Source organism: Suricata suricatta, chromosome 10 (assembly GCF_006229205.1).
Source record: "Suricata suricatta isolate VVHF042 chromosome 10, meerkat_22Aug2017_6uvM2_HiC, whole genome shotgun sequence".
Classification (NCBI taxonomy): Eukaryota; Metazoa; Chordata; class Mammalia; order Carnivora; family Herpestidae; genus Suricata; species Suricata suricatta.
This window is the reverse complement of record NC_043709.1, coordinates 114,425,154-114,442,816: the sequence shown is the minus strand read 5'-3', so window position 1 is coordinate 114,442,816 and position 17,663 is coordinate 114,425,154. Positions and strand designations below refer to the sequence as shown.

The 17,663-nt window shown below is 38.2% G+C and overlaps 1 protein-coding gene across 5 annotated transcripts in view; it reads left to right on the top strand.

The window, feature by feature from the left end:
* Positions 1-17,663, top strand: part of MINDY3 (MINDY lysine 48 deubiquitinase 3) — a 90,440-nt gene that overhangs the window by 13,331 nt on the left and 59,446 nt on the right. For 3 of the 5 annotated variants that reach the window (XM_029954553.1, XM_029954550.1, XM_029954552.1), the window contains exons 3-8: positions 2,970-3,030; positions 4,708-4,884; positions 8,095-8,146; positions 9,026-9,140; positions 11,600-11,673; positions 12,537-12,616. In XM_029954553.1, the coding sequence (XP_029810413.1) occupies positions 2,970-3,030; positions 4,708-4,884; positions 8,095-8,146; positions 9,026-9,140; positions 11,600-11,673; positions 12,537-12,616 (559 nt within the window). Of the gene's footprint in view, positions 1-2,969; positions 3,031-4,707; positions 4,885-8,094; positions 8,147-9,025; positions 9,141-11,599; positions 11,674-12,536; positions 12,617-17,663 lie in introns of those variants that run through there. The other 2 variants (XM_029954551.1, XM_029954554.1) reach the window with 2 other exon arrangements.

Genomic DNA, 17,663 nt, shown 5'->3' with positions numbered 1-17,663 from the left:
TGAACAGCTGTGTAACTTCACAACTATTATAAGAGAAGCTGGAATTTATTATGGTTTTTAATTAGCACATTTTGAAAGTACGTACTTAATTTGATATTTATTATTCATTGGGCATAAGGAACACATTCCTGAACTGTTAGCTAGCTGCAAAGTAAACTTGTCTCTCAAGCCTCATACTCCCTGTTATTAAATTAAAAATTTATTTCTCTGAAGAAGGGAAATAAACCTTTCATGACTGATTCCAAAATATATCCTTTATAGGTCATTAGTTTATTTCTTTAAGTGGTAAAATTTATTTTGTTTGCATTAGTAGAATTATTTAAAAATTAAGAAAAATTTGAATGTTTGAACATTGGGAGTTACTGAAATTAAAGAATAAAGTTTAACTGTGAATTAGTATTGGACTTAATCACACCGTTAGTCTGGGGACAGATTTTGGTTGCTAGTAGAATCTTACCATCTGAATTTGAAGATGCCTTGTTCTGTCTGCATTAAATTAGATTATATTAACCCTGGCCCTCCTGGACCATAGTAGCACCCATGGTTTTTACTAAATGTCTATGAATGTAGTTAAATGCAAGGTGTATCACAAGAGTTTCCTGTAGTCAGTATATCTCTGTAATGATGGCTGTTTTTGCAAGGGATAATTGTAATGTTCAGAACCCTCCTGTATCTTTAAGCTCACAATTTAGTTTCATAGTCACATAATTTTTGGCAATCATAGAAGAATTTGGGGTTTTTAAAATACTTTCAGTGTAAAAGTCAAAACTAAATCATTTAGCCTACTGAAGTGGAATGAACAAGTCTAGATATTAAAGCTTTCTTAAACTACAAAAATTAGAACATGACACTGTGGCCAGAAGAATGGGCATATTGTGGAACCAGATGGTTAATACAGGAGTAGACCACATTACACATAGCAGTTTACCAAGAATTTATCACATACCATGATAAAGAAGGAACTACAAATCAGTGGTAGAATAAAATAAAACTTAATAAATGTGACTGATATGACTAGTTGCCAATTAGAGGGGGAAAATGAAGTTAGATCATCTGATACCATATGCCAAATATGTTCTTGTCATAATATTTAGCCACAGAAGAACTAAAACTAATGTATTGCCAGCACTAAGAGGAAGATGGAGTTCCAGGCTCAGAAGAAGATTTGCAATGAATGTTACCGATAAGTGGGTATTGTCTGTCTTTTACAAAGAATGTGTACAGATCAGTTAGAAAACCACGCAGGCTCCAGTGGTGAAATGATGTGTGCACAGGCATAACCGGTGGGATAATGATGGGTAACCAAAGAATCAGGACGTTAAACCTCACTAGGAATCCAAAAAAGTACAAAAAAAACTGCAACCAGATTCTATTGCTTACTTTCTTAATTTTTAAATAGAAAATAATTACCAGGGCATAGAAGGGTAGGATGGTGCTGGCACACTCCTATTGCTGTGTGGTACATTCGTACTTGGACTCAGGGAGGGAAATGTACATTTGAACCAGAAGTATAAGAATGCAGATTTTTTTATGAAATCACTATACTTCTGTGAATCTTTCTTAAAGAAATAGCCCTGAATATGGAAAATGTTGTATTCGGTAAGTTTTTATATTTATAGTAGTAAACAAAATTATAAGGCTAGTATGCAATAATGTAGTTTAAACATGAAGTAATGTTTGAGTAAATTTTGATAGCTCGGTAGACATTTAGTGATTAAGAATTATAGTTAGGAATCCTGTGGGAAAACAGAAAAATGGGAAACATAATCACATACCCATTATGCTTCTCATTGTAAAAAAAAATTAAGACAGGTATGAAAGAAAGACTGGAAGGAAGTATATCAAAATACTAACAACAGTGATCGTATCAGTGGTAAAACAATGGGTACCCGCCTCACTTTTCCCAACTATTGTAATATAGTTCTAGTCTTCAGTTTATGGTTGCCATTTTGGGGAAAAGTCAGAGACACTTGATTGTAGTATTTGTAGATTTTACTTCTTTAAGATACTGTAGAATATTACTTATATTTTTGTTAAAATACTTTGAAATGATTGCTTATTAGGTGCCAGGTACTGTGCTAAGTGCATCACACAGATTATTCTATATAATCCTCACTGCAGCCTTTTGAAGTTTATGCTATTATTATTTTTAGTTAGTAAAGTGGATTCAGGATTCAGACCCAGGTGTGTCTAACAGCAGTCCTCTTAACCAATACACTACTGCTTTCAAGCAGTAAGTGAGAAGCATCACAGTAAGCTTTTCCTTGAATCTGCCCCCTGGAGATTCAGATCCAATAGGTGGAGCCTAAGGGTCTTCATTTTAAATAGACTAGTCAGATGACTGGGATGGAAATGGTCCTTGAACTACATTTGAGAAGAAAACACTACACCGAACTGCTTTCTGTCAAATCATCAGTGTAACACAGTTAACTCAGGGAAAGGTCAGAGATCAATTCGTTTTTTCTTTTGAATCTTATAGCTTTTTGAGTTAAACCAGGAACTTAGGAACTCCTTAAAGTGATGAATCTTGTAGCAGTATTCTGATATCACAAATCAGAGCTAATAGTGCAGAACCAGTTTTATATTGTGGTTTCTCTTCCCCCAAGGTATCTAAGAGAAATGTAGACTTGTTCCCATTTCTGGGTCTTTACTTTGTGAACGAGCAGTAAGTTTCTTTAATTTTCCAGTTATGTGTGATTCTGAGTCAGTTCTATTTGCCACAAAGTGCATATTAAAACCAAAGAATTTTATGGACCTAGAGTCCAGTTTATAATGGTATATTCTGAATAATATGCTAATTACAGTTGAATGTGAGGGGGAAATATCTGAAAATTTTATAACACTAGTCAGTAGACCATAAAGGAGATACACATGAAGGTTTTGTTTTTTTTTTACCGTTTGAAAAAAAAGAATGTTTTTTTTTTTTTAATATAGTGGATTCTAATAGTTATTGCTTTAATTGTATAAAGGCATTTCTTTTGAAGAAGCTCCTGTTTTCTTCGGAGAAGTCTTCTTGGAGGGATTGCCCAGGTATGGCCGTGGTTTTCTATAACCTTTTCCTTTACCTTCTAACTTATAGATCATTGTGTACCTCTCATTGGCAGTAGTGTAACTGAAGTCGTTTATCTTAAAAAGTAAACTATAAATGGAATACTTTTTTCCTGAGTTTTATTTTTTCAGTGTTTCAGAAAGTTTCATGAATAGTGACCTCAATATTCCCAACTCTGGGAATACACCCTGAGCGGTATAAGACAGGGTAATAGAACTAAGGGAAAATAAACCCTCGGCCTCTTGCTAAAAACGTAGTGCATTTCTCTGAACTGTTAAATAATAGCACACTGCAAGGGATAGTCGTTTGTGTTTATCTGACTTTGCTCTGAGCAGAAACTCAGAGTTATCTTTGTACTCCTGCAGCTTTCAGTGCAATGCCTTACACAATGCAGATACTGCAGAGAAGCGAATTAAATTGCAGACGAAGCTGTCAGAGCTTGTGCAGTAAGATTAGGTCAGAGAGCTGTGTGGTGCTACCTGATAGTAATAAACATTTGCATTCTGCTTAACAGTTTACGTCTTCCCTTCAGTAAGTGAACACTTTTATGTGAATCTCACAATAGCTTGTGGAAGAATATAAGCTAGATTATATAATCCCAGTTTGGTATATAAGGGCAGAACAGTTTCCATTCCAAGCCGTACCCATAGGATCTACTGAAATTAAGAGTTAAAGTGTTACCCATGTATTTTTTTTTTATTATTTACTAGCCAAAATGCAAAATAAATTGTAGTAGAGAAGAAATCAAGAGATGCTCTTTAATATTAACGTCACCATCTTACTGATAAAAGTTATAATATTTCATGTACAGAAATATATGCACATTGATAAAATATTTCTGTAGCATTGTCATAAACGTATCTGTGGTGGTGGTTAGAAAGTGAATGGCACAGTTCCTGCCTTAAAGAACGACGAGTCTCTTAGGAGAGATAGAAATCTCCCCATGGCCTAAAATTTTGCATAGCTTGTATACACATCTTACCGTTGAAAGTTTCAGGAACAGCACTACTTTTGGAGAGTGATAACTGCTAGAACAGAGGAGGGAGCTAAGGTTCAGGAAGAAATTGAGCAGTTTGCTCTTGTCTTTGGAAGTCTGATGCTCCAGTCACTGCAGCACAGTATCCGGAGCTTGTATTTTATGCAGCTTGACTGCCATGGCGTCTGCTAATGTAATGAGTCTGGTACCGGACGTGCTGAGGGCGCGTTAGTTCATCAGCCTTACTTACCCCTGTGGGCCACGGAGGTCAGGGGCGTTAGACGAGCTCAGAAGTGAGGGAAAAGCTGGAAGTCTCAGCAGGCCCTCCCGTGGCGCCTGGTTCTGCAGTAGAGGGTCCCTCACGGCTTCCGTGCTCCCTTCCCAGCCTAAGGGTCATTCGGGGAGCTTGTTCTCTCTTCTAAGGGTTCGTTCTTCCTTTTCCAGGGTTCCTTTCCTGATTAATGACAGTGTTTAATAGTGATGACATTGTGATCCTCAAGCACATTGTTTTTCTAAAATGTAAGATTGTTTGTGCTGGGGGAGGAATACTCTACCCACATAGAGTGGTTGGTTCTCATCATTAAATTAAAACATTCTTCTTGTTTTTATCTGTGTCAGGGTTTTTGTTGTTTCTTTTCTTTTCAAAGAAAACCATTGTAACTGGTACTTTGGTTATTTTTAGAGGAAGAACGGAAAGAACTCCTTTGTCATACCTTGTGTGATATTTTAGAAAGTGCCTGTTGTGACAATTCTGGAGCATTCTGCCTGGTTTCCTGGTTAAGAGGAAAGACAGCGGAGGAGCAGCCGGCCGGCGTTTCTGGGAGTCCCGCGGAGCCTAGTTGCCAAGTGGAGCCTTCTGGTAAGACGTGTTTTTACTTCCCAAAGGAGTCTCTTGAACCTTTCTTTTGGTAAAACTGTTGAAATTTTTAAAGGAGAAAAAAAAGTGTAAAATCTCCTAATATATCTGGTTTTTAATATATACCTTAAGTCATGAGTCTTAGTATTTTTCATTTCTCTCTTGATTCTTTGAGCTACCAGAGGGCGTTGTGCCCGTTTACCTTGGGGAAAAAGAAAGGAAATGTGTCTCTTAAACTTTCTAAAACAGTTTTAGTGAATGTCTGCTTGATGAAATTTTGAGCTTTGGAACTCTCATTTAGAAAACTTAAAGAACATAATCCTACATACGTCAGTGTTAGATGCCTTAATATTGTAATTTTTTTTTTTTTGAAATGGGAAAAAAGGGGTTTTTTTTGGGGACATTAGAAAATTTCTTAAATACCTTTAGTTGTTTCTTAGAGCAAAGGTGGGGACATTGTTCTTTGTTACATATTGTTTTTTTTCCTCCTGAACTCTTTGGACATGACTTAGTATAGTCTATATATATGTGTTATTTTAAGGTAGTTTTAAATAAGGGTTTTAATTATTCCTTCATTTAAGTTTTCCCATTGAAGATTTCTCTTTAAATTACATAATATTCTTATTTATAAAAATAATGTATCCTGTGGATTTTGACCTTTGAAAATTCTTATTTAATTGACCTTAACACTGCCAGAATGAACTAGTAAAATGGAGATTTCTGATAGTACTGAAGCTAGATAAAGAATTGCTTTTCTGTTTTTCTTTTCAGGAATTATCTTGCTAGTGTGTGACTTTTGATAATTGGTAGCTCCACGTGCTTATCTCCAGTAAAGTGACTTATTCTTCCTATGAGACATTCCAGTAATTATCATCTCTGCAGAAATTGTTTTTAAAGAGATTGGACACCTGATTTATAGAGAGTAAATTTTGATTACCTGTGATGTACATCTTGATATCCGTGTAGGGTTATCCCTCAGGGACTGCTATCTCCATGGGCTGAAGGGACTCAGATGCATCAGCATCTTCTTTCTCCGACTTTGCAGTTACAGTGGGCAGATTCTAACAGTAGTACGTTTGCCAGGAACGATTTTTAAAAACTTAAACAGTTGAATGACTTATCCCGTTCAGGCCTTTCAAACATAGCCTTTCAAAAAGAATTTAACATCCTTTTTGAATCGATGATGACAGTTGAAGGAAACAGTAGAAAATGTTTACAAGGACGATGGTCAGAAACCTTAAGATTGGTTTTAAAATACTGTCCAGGTTTTACTGGGTTGCATGAAGCACGATTAATAGTTGCATTTAGGACATTAAAATTTTGACAGAGGAGTAGTTGAACTAATTAAAAGTTGTTTTAGAGAATATCTGCTTAAAGCCAATCTGTATATTAATATGGAGGAAAATAGTAAGATCTTTTTTTGTCATTTTTTGTTAGTATTTTAGGGATGTACTATGTGCTCTCCATGGGATATACTGTCCATTTCTGTAGTTACAGGTTAAATTGCTCTAGGTTAAATAGCCTCATAACACATTAGCTTTGGTACTTCAGTAACTAATTAAGGTGACATATTAGATTTAATTCCTCTTCAAAAAATACCTGTTAGTAGTTTTCCAATTTCCCTTGCTTCATTTTAAAGGTGGACATGAAATAAAACCGTATATCAAATCTGTTTTCAGTACTGTAAAAATTTGAAGGTTTGTTAACTGAAAATTTGAGAATTTACCTTAGATGTTGACAAATGCAAAGAACTTAAAGTTTTTATTCTATATAACAATCTGTTTTACCTGTTCTTTTCTTTATTCCCAGCTGTGTTCTTTTTCTTGTGTTTTATATTTTTCCACCATCCAGCCTGCTAAGCTTTTTATTTTGCTTGCCTCTTTTCTCTAAATTACTATCTTTATGTCAACTTTCATAGTGTATCCCCAGTAGAATTATTTAGATAATCAAGCGCTGCAGAATGATTAGTACAGTTTAGAAACGGATAGGTCGAATTTTTGTTGTACCCGGAAATCTTACATGTGAGCTGTTTTCCCTCATGTCAATATTACAGTCTGCACAAACATTAATTTCATTGGCTTTTGTGGTGTGTGTAGTTTTGGCTTTTGGTAATGCACTCGTGTTTGCAGTAGTGAATGCTCAGGTTCAATTTCAGTTTGTTTCCCACACAAGAAATGTTACTGAAATTAACCCATTTGGACTTGTGAAGATTTTTAAAAATTGTTCGAAACATTTGAAAATTAAAAAGATTTTGAAAGGATGGCCCCATGAGACATTTTAGCTTCTAAATCAAAATCCTGATTTTGAATTCCTAATGAATCCAACTCTCTCATTCTCTAGTAAGAATTAATATTTAAATGTACTGAGATTTGCTTTATAAAATTGGTATGAAGTTGTACACTCTGACACATGTATGAGATCTTTAAAGATATTATCTTTGCAGAGGGAGTCAAGACTCGATTCAGATCTCAACTCTGTTGTTAGCTGTTCTACTCCAGCGAAGCTGCTGCTTTGTGCCTCAGTTCCTCTTCTGTCAAATGGGGCAATAGGGTCGTCAGAGGACTCAGTGAGGTTAAGACCTGTAGAGCTTTTGGGGAGGGGCCTGGCACTTAGTAAAGTGCTGCAGAAACATGACCTTGGATTTAAAGTAGTTTAATTACTTTGTTTTTTTTTAAACTTATAATTATGCTGTACTAATAATCATAATCTAAATACGTTACAAGCAAATAAGGAAACAAACTTAAAGCTGCCATTGAACCTGTGTAGTTTCAAAGTGCTATGCCTTTTTATACACGTTTGTTTAACAGTTAAACATTTAACCTCAAGATTTTATATGATGAAGGAGGAAGATTAGCTCTGACGACTTTTCTTGGATCTATGAATTGCATATTTAAAAGTGCAAGACACATTCCAGTGATGTGTGAAGCACTCCTATTTTATGAACCATCCTAGCATAACAATGGAAAGTAAAGGTTTATTATTTAATCCCCCTTCTACATTCTCAGCATCATATCCGTTGTAGTTATAATCATGGTAACCAAGATATTGAAATATAAATTTCTGTTACAGTAACGTTGAAAATAAACTGAGAACTTTAAGGAAGCAAGGAAACAGGGAAAATTTTGATTGCTTGAAAGTATTTACAGCCTGCTGTGTGTATCTTGTGTCATTTATTTGCCGTGTGGAGTGCTGAAAAGTGTCTTTTATGTATAGCTGCCTTGGCTGTCGAAGAGCTTGGCTTTGAGCGATTTCATGCATTAATTCAGTAAGTAACATTGGAACATTTAAAATACTTACCTTGTGGACACATTGCCATTTTAAGTCTGTTCATACCGTGGAAAGGTACTTAGATTTGTATACTTGAGGATTCATTTATCAGTGTTTCTAAACTAATCATTTACAAAAGTTCACTCAAATTACTCTGATTCCTAAATTAGCTAACTACCAAAATACACTTTTTCATAATGTGTCAAGGTTCTCCATCGTTAGAATGAAAAAAAAATCATTGTAGCTTAATATTTCCCCAACAAAGATTTCTAATAAGATAAATATTTGAATTATTATCTCTTATTTGCCAAAATATGCCTTCTACGATTTTTGCTAAAAGTGCCGTATTTTCATTAGAGCATTAAACGTGTCATTGTGAAAGGTAAGGATAGCTGCATGGATAGAATCACAGGTGGCATTTGAAATATGACCTTGATTTCTTTGAAAAGAAGCCACAAATGTTCACCTTCTCTTTGGTATTCAGATGATTTATTAAATAATCTTCAGGCTTTACAGAGTCAAGCTTTCTTTTTTTTCTTGAACACCTCTTAGAGAGGGCCACTTCATGCTTTAAATATGTGTGATTATTGTAGAATGCACTGATGCCAGACAGTTCACTAAGTATGAAGAGTCTCCCTACCATATGAAGAGTCTCCCTACCAAGTCGGCATTCTTTCTTAATGGTATATAGTTAGTGACATTTGTCAGCAATAGCTTTTGCTTTTATGGCTAAATATGTATTGAAAATTTGAGGCACTTACAGAAATCTCATTTGTTTGTATACAGTTTAATGTATAAGACAATTTAAAAATTTCCCCATTTGTGAATGTCATCATTTTTGTTCTAGTACTAATACTTAATTCTTTTTTCCCCCCAGAAAAAGATCTTTCAGAAGTTTATCAGAATTAAAAGATGCTGTCTTGGACCACTATTCAATGTGGGGAAACAAATTTGGAGTATTGCTTTTTTTGTATTCTGTGTTACTGACAAAGGTTTGTTTAAGAAGATGCTTCTTCTGGCTTTTATTAATTTGAGTTTAGTAGTGCTTTTCCTGCTGTGATGAATAATTTTATTCTTGATACTCTTTCTAAATTGATATTCTTCCTAAGTCTCAGAATAAAAATCTCTTATGCTGATGATAATCAAGTTCTCTTTCTTCACTACTCACTTAGTACTTAACCACTTTCACACTTACTTCTACCCCTGATCTTCTGTGTTGTAGAGGTTATCGATAATTTTCTAATTATGAAATGCACTCCGTTCTTCTGAATTTTGTTTTCTGTCATCTTGGCAGTGTCTGGCATTTGACCCCTTCATGCCCTCTGGAAGCTCTTACTGCCCTCAGTCCCTTTCCTGACTTACCAGATACATCACGGTGCTGCTTCCCTTTCTACACTGTTTCATGGTCCCCCACCCCCCTTTTCTTGATGGCTTCATTTTCTTCTTTGCCTGTTATCTCCTCCTTTCTCTCCCCCTCTACATTTTTATATTCCAAAACTATATTCCAAAACTTTTCAGTCCTTGTCTACTGCATGCTTTTTCTTTCATGGGCATTTTACTTTCTCCCCTTAATTTTATGTGGCTGATTGCTGTGTGTACACATCCTATCCTGCCTTTTTGCCCCAAGGGCCAATCTCCTGTCTCCAGCAGCGCGTTAGTTGAATATCCTGCTAGACTTACCATGTCTGACAGCAGATTTCTTTCATTCCACAGATGTTTATTGGGCATTGACTCTATGCTAGGGACTGGAATTATAGTGTGAGATACATTTATTTTTAATGGTTCCCCTTCAGTACCGTAAAAATAACGACACACTAACAATTCCATCATGGCAGTGGTTTTTGGTGTTTATTTGTTGCATGCACAAAGCCTGGGGAGAAAACAGGAGAATAATGTCTGAGTTTGGAGGTTGTTTTTTGGTAGATTCAAGGACAGATTTTATATAGTAGGGACCATGTGGTGGATAGAGGGTCTTGATGGATAAGGAAGAGTTTTCTCGATCGAAAAGCTGTGGGAAGATTTCTAAGCCTTGGAAACAGCAAGTATAAAGGCATATGGGTTGGGGGTATGACACCCAAAGAACTATACGGAATTCAATATAGCTTGCAGCATAGTACACCAGGGGGGCAGCTGTGGAGGATGAGACAGGGCACCTGGATAAAAATGCCTCAGAATGTGAAGGCACTTGTGTTCTGTGCAAAACATAATTGCGATTTTATCTGGCTACAGTTGGAATAAAGATCTTGAAGACAGAATAACATTTTTTTGTTGACGAGTTTCTGTAACTTGGGGTGAGAGTCACGTGGGAGAGAGTCAGTATATGGGGGAGAAGATGAGAGTCGGGAAGGTGAGAAAAGTGGGCACTGAAGAGCTGAGCGGAAGCTAGCGCAGTGACCGTGGAAATGGAAAAGACAAGGAACATATTGAGAAGCAGGTTCTAAATTTGGAAATTTAAAAAAATTTTAGGGGCATGTTGAAGAGAAAGAACCTGAAGCCCTCTGTGGTTGCTGAGAATTGGTAAATAGGGGTGAGCAGGGGACCTGCAATGCCTGGGCTCTTAGTTCAGCTTTGACTGTGCATTATGCCCCCAGTGTTTTACGCTCAGGACTTTTGGTACCTCCTCCGTCTCTTGCCCTGTACAGCCAATAAACCATTCTGTCTCGTTGTTCTTCTTTGTGCTGGTCTTTGAAATGATGTCCCTCACCAGTCATGGTGTCCCTTGTTTATATTACTTATTTTGGCTTTATCATAGGCTGCTGCGTGGTGTTTAAAAGGAGTAAGATCTCATACTTGTTTGTGTCCTCCTACATTACTTAGGCAGTCATTCAGTATTTGGGCTATTGATTAATGTCTTTAATCCTTAGAAATAGCCTATAATCTGATAGAACCAGTGGTTGGAGTTTGGTGAGCAGCACGAGAAAGAGCAGTTTATCTTTGTCTTTCCGGAGTTGATGAGGTTACACGCCCAGGTCTTGTACTTACTGAAGTACAGTGAGTATCAGAAAGTTGGTTTTTAAGAAAATATCTCTCTCAGTACTGGTGTGCGTGTGTTTAGTACCTATAAGTTTTTAAATGGCCTAAGCAAGTACATCAGATGCCTTGGCAGGTGTATTAAGTTTGAATTTAGCCTGAAGTCAAGTGAATGTTAACTTTTAGATGAAATAATTTTCTCCTCCCTCCTCCTGAAACTTAAACATTATCTCATTACCCGTGAGTCAATCAGCGCCTGATGTAGAGCCCCTGAAAGAAAAGATTTTTGGAGGAGCTACTTCCTAACAATTAGCATCTCAAATGTTTCTGCCCACATCAAATCTGAGTAGCTTTTTGGGAGAAAAGTTACTTAAATAATTGTGTTTTATTCATTTGTAGTAAAAAATGGTCAGTTTTTAAATTACTGTACATTTCACTTTTAGTTTTTAAAATAAGCCAGTGAATTTCTTGGTTCCTTTAGGGCATTGAAAACATAAAAAATGAAATTGAAGATTCAAATGAACCTTTGATAGATCCTGTATATGGACATGGCAGGTAATTAACTAAAATCTGTTGTCTCCCTACCTACATGGAATTAAGTTTTTAGGAGCTTGACTTTCAGTCAGATGATTTTGTCATTATGGACAGCATAAAGTATATGAATTTGAGCAGCCTTGTGCTTTATGCATTGCTTGTTTTGTATATGAAATGTTATTTTCCACTTCAGGTTTCTGAATGCATTGGATCTATTACGGCAAAAAAATTTCTTTTAAGACAACAACAGGGGTGCTTTAACAAATTCTGCTCTATGTTCCACTTAGGAAATTTTTTCATGGATGAAATTTACTTAGAAATAAGTATATCCTTACCTATTTGTAAATGCTTTCCTGTTTGGGGGAAATATTTTTTCCTTATTTTTCTCTGAAACTTCACCTCTTCACACACACACACACCCGAGTTGTAAATATTTCAGCTAAAATCAATGAAACAGTGATAGGTAACCCACTGTATTACATAAGTCTTTCTTTTTAGATCTTTGTGCCTCAGAGGTTAAAATTAAATCAGCCATCAAACACAAAAATAATTACATCTTTCTATATATATTTATAGATGATTATAAATATTAACCAAATTATTAGTCTCATCTTTTCATCCATTTAAAGGTGATGTGTTGGATAAAGTTGTGTAGATGAGTATATAGCACAGTAGACAGCACTGTGGTGGTGTGCGTAGTGATACATTTAGCAAAGCTGTGCAATTGAGTGTATAAAATAAAAATGTAAGGTTTTCTCTGCCGTTGTTTCTTAATCAACATAGTGTAATGTAAGTAGTCATTACTTTATGCCTTACTGTAGAGACCGTTTGATTTGAAAACTAGTTTATTCATGTTTTAATTACTTTTAAATTTTTATTAATAGCCAAAGTTTAATTAACCTCCTACTGACCGGACATGCTGTGTCTAATGTGTGGGATGGCGATAGAGAATGCTCAGGAATGAGTAAGTATGTTCTTTGCTGTGTTTGTCACTTTTATGACTGTTTCACTAGAGTACAGTTGACTGTTATTCATGTATTTAATGGCTCTGCATTACTTCGAGGTTAAGATAAGTGCTTTATATACGAAAACCCTTACCTGTCTTCAAGGCACTGTCACTTAAAGAGTATGGAGTTTGGAGACCGACAAACTTGGATTCAAATTCCAAGTGTAAGACTTTAGTCAAGTTACTTCTCAATCCTTTAAGTTTTCTCTAGTAAAAAACCGGGATTGTAGGACTAACTTCATTAGAAAAGTAATAAATCTCTTATTATCCATAAATCTGGTACATATTTATCCAGCAGTATCTGTAAGCCTCAGATAGTATTGGTTTTCTTAAAATTGAAGAGAATTATAAGTATTACAATTTTGTGCCTCTAGTGGTTTTTCCTGTATTACGTGTAATGTGCATAATTTCCTTTAAAATGCTGGGCACATGTAATGTTATCTGAGCATTTTAAACCACCCACCCCTTCCACTATACCTCCATCTCTGGTCTCAGTTATTTCTCTGCTCTAGCTTCCCAGGGACATTTAAGTGAAGCCACATTACTGGCCAGTTCATCCAGTGATGCACTGATAAATAATTCTGAATAAAATTCCTTTCAGATGCTCAGTCTAATTTCAGTTATTTAGTTATTCAACTTATATTAACTACCATGCCCCTCTTTCTGGCGTACATAGCTTAGGACAGGATGCTTCGGAAGTTTCTGCACTTCACAGGGAATTGTGTTTCTTCTACAATGAGACGAAACTGTCACCAAATGACAGAAGCAGTATAATGCTTTTTATTCCCATTTAAACGAGCGGATCTTGTTCCTTAATATGAATTTTTCTCAAAGTTTAGAAATAGGTATAGTTAATTAACAGAAACATGAAAGGATCCAATATGAAGGTAGAAAATGTTGGTAAAGATGATATAATTTCAGGTTTAAAAGCACACTCACAGAATCCAGCCCTTTGTTTTACCATTTAAGAAATGTTAGAACTATCTTCCCTCCATACGTTAAATAACATATTGCAAAATTAAAGTGCCTGGATGGTTCAGTTGTTAAACATCTGGTTTCAGCTCAGGTCATGATCTCACAGTTGGTGAGTTTGAGCCCTGCATTGGGTAAGCTTGAGCCCCTCTTTGGGTAAAACATAAACCCCGAATGAGTCCTGCTTCTCCCTCTCCCTCTCCTTCTCCCCCTCCCCCTCATGGGATACTCTCTCAGTCTCTCTCCCTGCCCCTCACTCTCTTGTTCCCTCTGTCAAAAAAATACTGCAAAATTATTCATTTAATGTTTGGGTTAGAATGAGAACCTAGTCTTGCTGATTTCTGGTAAAGGATAGAACAATTCGTGGACAGACTACACAGGAGACCTTGCTTTGTTGTTTGTAAGCGAGCCTGTCCTATTCTTGAACCTTCCCTTCTGATTCAATACTGAAGGCATTTAATCCTGCCAGTTAAAGCTATGCCGTTCTTTCTCGAGTAACATGCACTCCCCCCCCCCCCCCCCCCCCCCCCCCCCCCCCCCCCCCCCCCCCCCCCCCCCCCCCCCCCCCCCCCCCCCCCCCCGGCTTCTTTGTTCCTTCCCCTTGCAGTTTCTGGGGCCTGAAGTATCTATCTTCCATCTCAGATGATCAGAGAAGGAAGGTTCCTGCTCCACTGAGGTTGAAGCATCTCGCCCTGCCTCACCCCTGTCCTTGCTGCTCCTGCTGGGCTGTGGCTCATGACTCTTTCCGCCTGGGCTTGGGCGTGTTGCTCTAGCTCTTGACGCTGGTCAGCTTGGTCCTCCGTTCTCCTTCTGCACGTTCTCCTAACCCTCTCCTACTCCCAGAGCCGGACTTTTCTTACTGTCTCCGTAGGCCATTCCTCACCTATCCTCCAATAGATGGTTTTTCTTGCCATGAAATTGTTACTTTCTTTATAGAACAGTAGTCACTTATCCAACTTTTTGTTCTCGATGTGTACAGATTCATTGTTTTCTGTTTCTTAAAGTAGCAGTTTCCAAAACTCTTGTCTTACTGTGAACTTTTTTAAGTAAAGTTTAAATATTAAAACTAAGCAATGACTTTGAAGGAACTATCTTGGAAAAGGAAATAGATCATATTTCTTTCATTTTCCCTTAGTTGTAAGCAATGCTGACATAATCTGGGTTCCGTCACCAAACTTAAAAATCTGTACATTCTTCAGCATTTATTGGGCGTTTTTCCGATGTGACAACCTGCAAGGAGGCTGCACTATTGGTAGTAAGTGAAGAGAAATTGTGAGTTACTAGTGGTAAAATCCTTAGACAAGCCACTTGACTTCTGGCTTCCGTGTCCTTAGTTTAAAAAAAAATATGGAGGTTTAATGCCCTCCTCAAAGGGATGTTGTGACAATTGAGATCGGATTTCTAAAATGCCTTAACTGGCCCGTGGGGAGGACTCAGCCTTCCCTCAAAAGCACACACACCTGGTTTGGGGCAAGAAGAACGTGCGCGCAGGTGACCGCACCACAGTGTGACACAAGCAGGTTCAGAGAAACTGGCACGGGTTCAGAGGAAGGAGGAGATGCTCCCTCCCCTGTTGATGTTGGGGTGAGCAGGGAGACTTTAGGCCGGAGCTGACACTGTAATGGAGGCAGCCGGGACGAGCAAGCGGGCATTTTGAGGAAGAACACAGGTGGGGCCTGGGAGGCAGATGAGACGGAAGACGCCCCGGGTCTTAATCCTGACTACGTGGTACCACTTGAGGAGCTTGTCAGTGCTCAGGCCCCTGCCAAGAGTAAATACATAAATTAGAGATTCTTCGTGGTGGAGACGGGGCATTGGTACTTCTTCCTTTTTTTTAAAAATGATTTTTTAAAATTTATTATTTTTGAGCGGTGGGGGGAAGTACACGAGTGAGGAAGGGGCAGAGAGGGAGGGGAGAGAAGATCAGAAGCAGACTCTGTGCTGATAGCAGAGAGCCCAGTGCAGGGCTCGAACCCACAAAGGTAAGATCATGAGCTGAGCCGAAACTGGACCTTTAATGGATTGAGCCACCCAGGCGTCCTGGGCAGGTACTTCTAAAATCACCCCAGGATCCTTCTGATGAGCCAGGTCTCAGGACCCTTGGAAGAAGCACAGCATCTGTGAGGGAGACTCATAAGAAGCATGATCGTAAACCTGGAGCTGAGGAAGACCTCAGGGTTCTTAATACTGAGAAGTTGACATTTTAGTTGCTGAGTGTTAGGAAAACAGTCACTGAAGGCATTTGGAAGGAAGAACAAAAGAGCAACTAGTATTTATGTCCTTTGGGCTAAACAGTATGTTTCAGATATATGTCTTTTTGTTAGTTTTTTTTTTAATGTTTATTATTGAGACAGAGAAACAGAGCATGAGCATGGGAGGGCAGAGAGAGAGGGAGACAGAATTGAAACAGGCTTCAGGCTCTGAACTGTCAGCAAAGACCCCGAGATGGAGCTCAGCCCATGAACTGTGAGATCATGACCTGATCCAGTCAGATAGTTAACCGACTGAGCCACCCAGGTGCCCTGATATGTGTCTTCTTAACTTTGATGGAAAGATACAAAACCTGAGCCTCAGATAATCTAGTAATGTGCCCAGCATCACACAGCAGAGGCATCAAGTGCTTTTGACCTCATCCACAGCCTGTGCTCGTTCCCCCATAGCACCTTGTGCTGCACCTCTGTCTCCGTGAGAGGCCACAGGGGCGTAGAACCCACAGCATCCAACTGAGGAGATATGGGACTAGGTTTTCAAATACAGACAGCTTCTTGAAGAAATGAGCACGTGAAGACACATCATGGCAAACTCACTTGAAAGTCACTCTGTGTGTTTTGGTGTCAGAAAAAGTCTCTGCCCTCAAGTATTTCATTTTCTCTGAAGAGCTGGGATAGCCGGGCATGATGGTCTGATGCCCATTAATTAAGCAGCGGTGGGGAGCGGTTAAGCGACTGCACCAAGCACTGTCCTTAGGACCTAATGACGTCATTCCTGTAACTCTTCTCTGAAGACTGTAGAGTGCAGGAAACTAGGGCACAGAGGGGTTAAGAATTCCTGCTTCACTTCACACTAGCAGAGATGAGATCTCAGCGACAGTAGTCAGATTCCATATACCCAGCATACTTAGTCATTTTGATAAACTGCCTCTTAAACTACATTTAACAGAATTTTGAGTGTGATAATAAATATAGAAGATGATGTGGAAGAAGTTTATCTTGTAATATTCATAACCTGAGAGGAAATTATTTGCCTCATGGAGAGAAAAGGATTTTGAGAATTTAATCCAAAGATTATTTTTTATATACATTTTTTTACATTTATTTTTTTTTTGAAAGAGAAAAATAGTAACTGAGTGGGAGAGGGGCAGAGAGAGAGACACACACACACACAATCCGAAGCAGGCTCCATGCTCTGAGTTGTCAGCACAGAGCCCAATGTGGAGGTCAAACCCACAAACCATGAGATCATGACCTGAGCCAAAATCGGATGCTTAACCGACTGAGCCACCCTGGCACCCTTAATCCAAAGATTCTTGTCCACGATACAGAGTTTATGAATGAGCCTCATGCTTTGTTTCTCATTCAAGGAGAATGAGGACTAAATTGAGCAGTTAGCTAGGTCTTTGCTTTAAAAGAGCAATTGAAGGGGCCCCTGGGTGGCTCAGTCTTAACTGCATATGCCTTCGCCTCAGGTCATGATCTCATGGTTGGGGATTTGAGCCACTGGGGCTCTGTGCTGTCAGCTTTGTCCCCTTCCCTCTCTGCCCCTCCCCCGCTCGTTCAGTCTCTCTCTCTCTCCCTCTCTCCCCTCTCTCAAAATATTGGGAAAAAAAACCTAAAAGAGCAATTGAGATAGAAACGAGATCATAGGGATACATATTTTAGCAGTGTAAGCAAGGAAATTTTGCTGGCCAAAGAGGAAAAGAGAGGACTTGATTGCCCATGTGAAGAGATGCTGTGTGTAGGTTTGTTTTAAGGTATAGAAGTCACAGAAGTTGTTTGTTGGCCCAGGGAAGGGAACCACCTCCAAGTAAACGGGG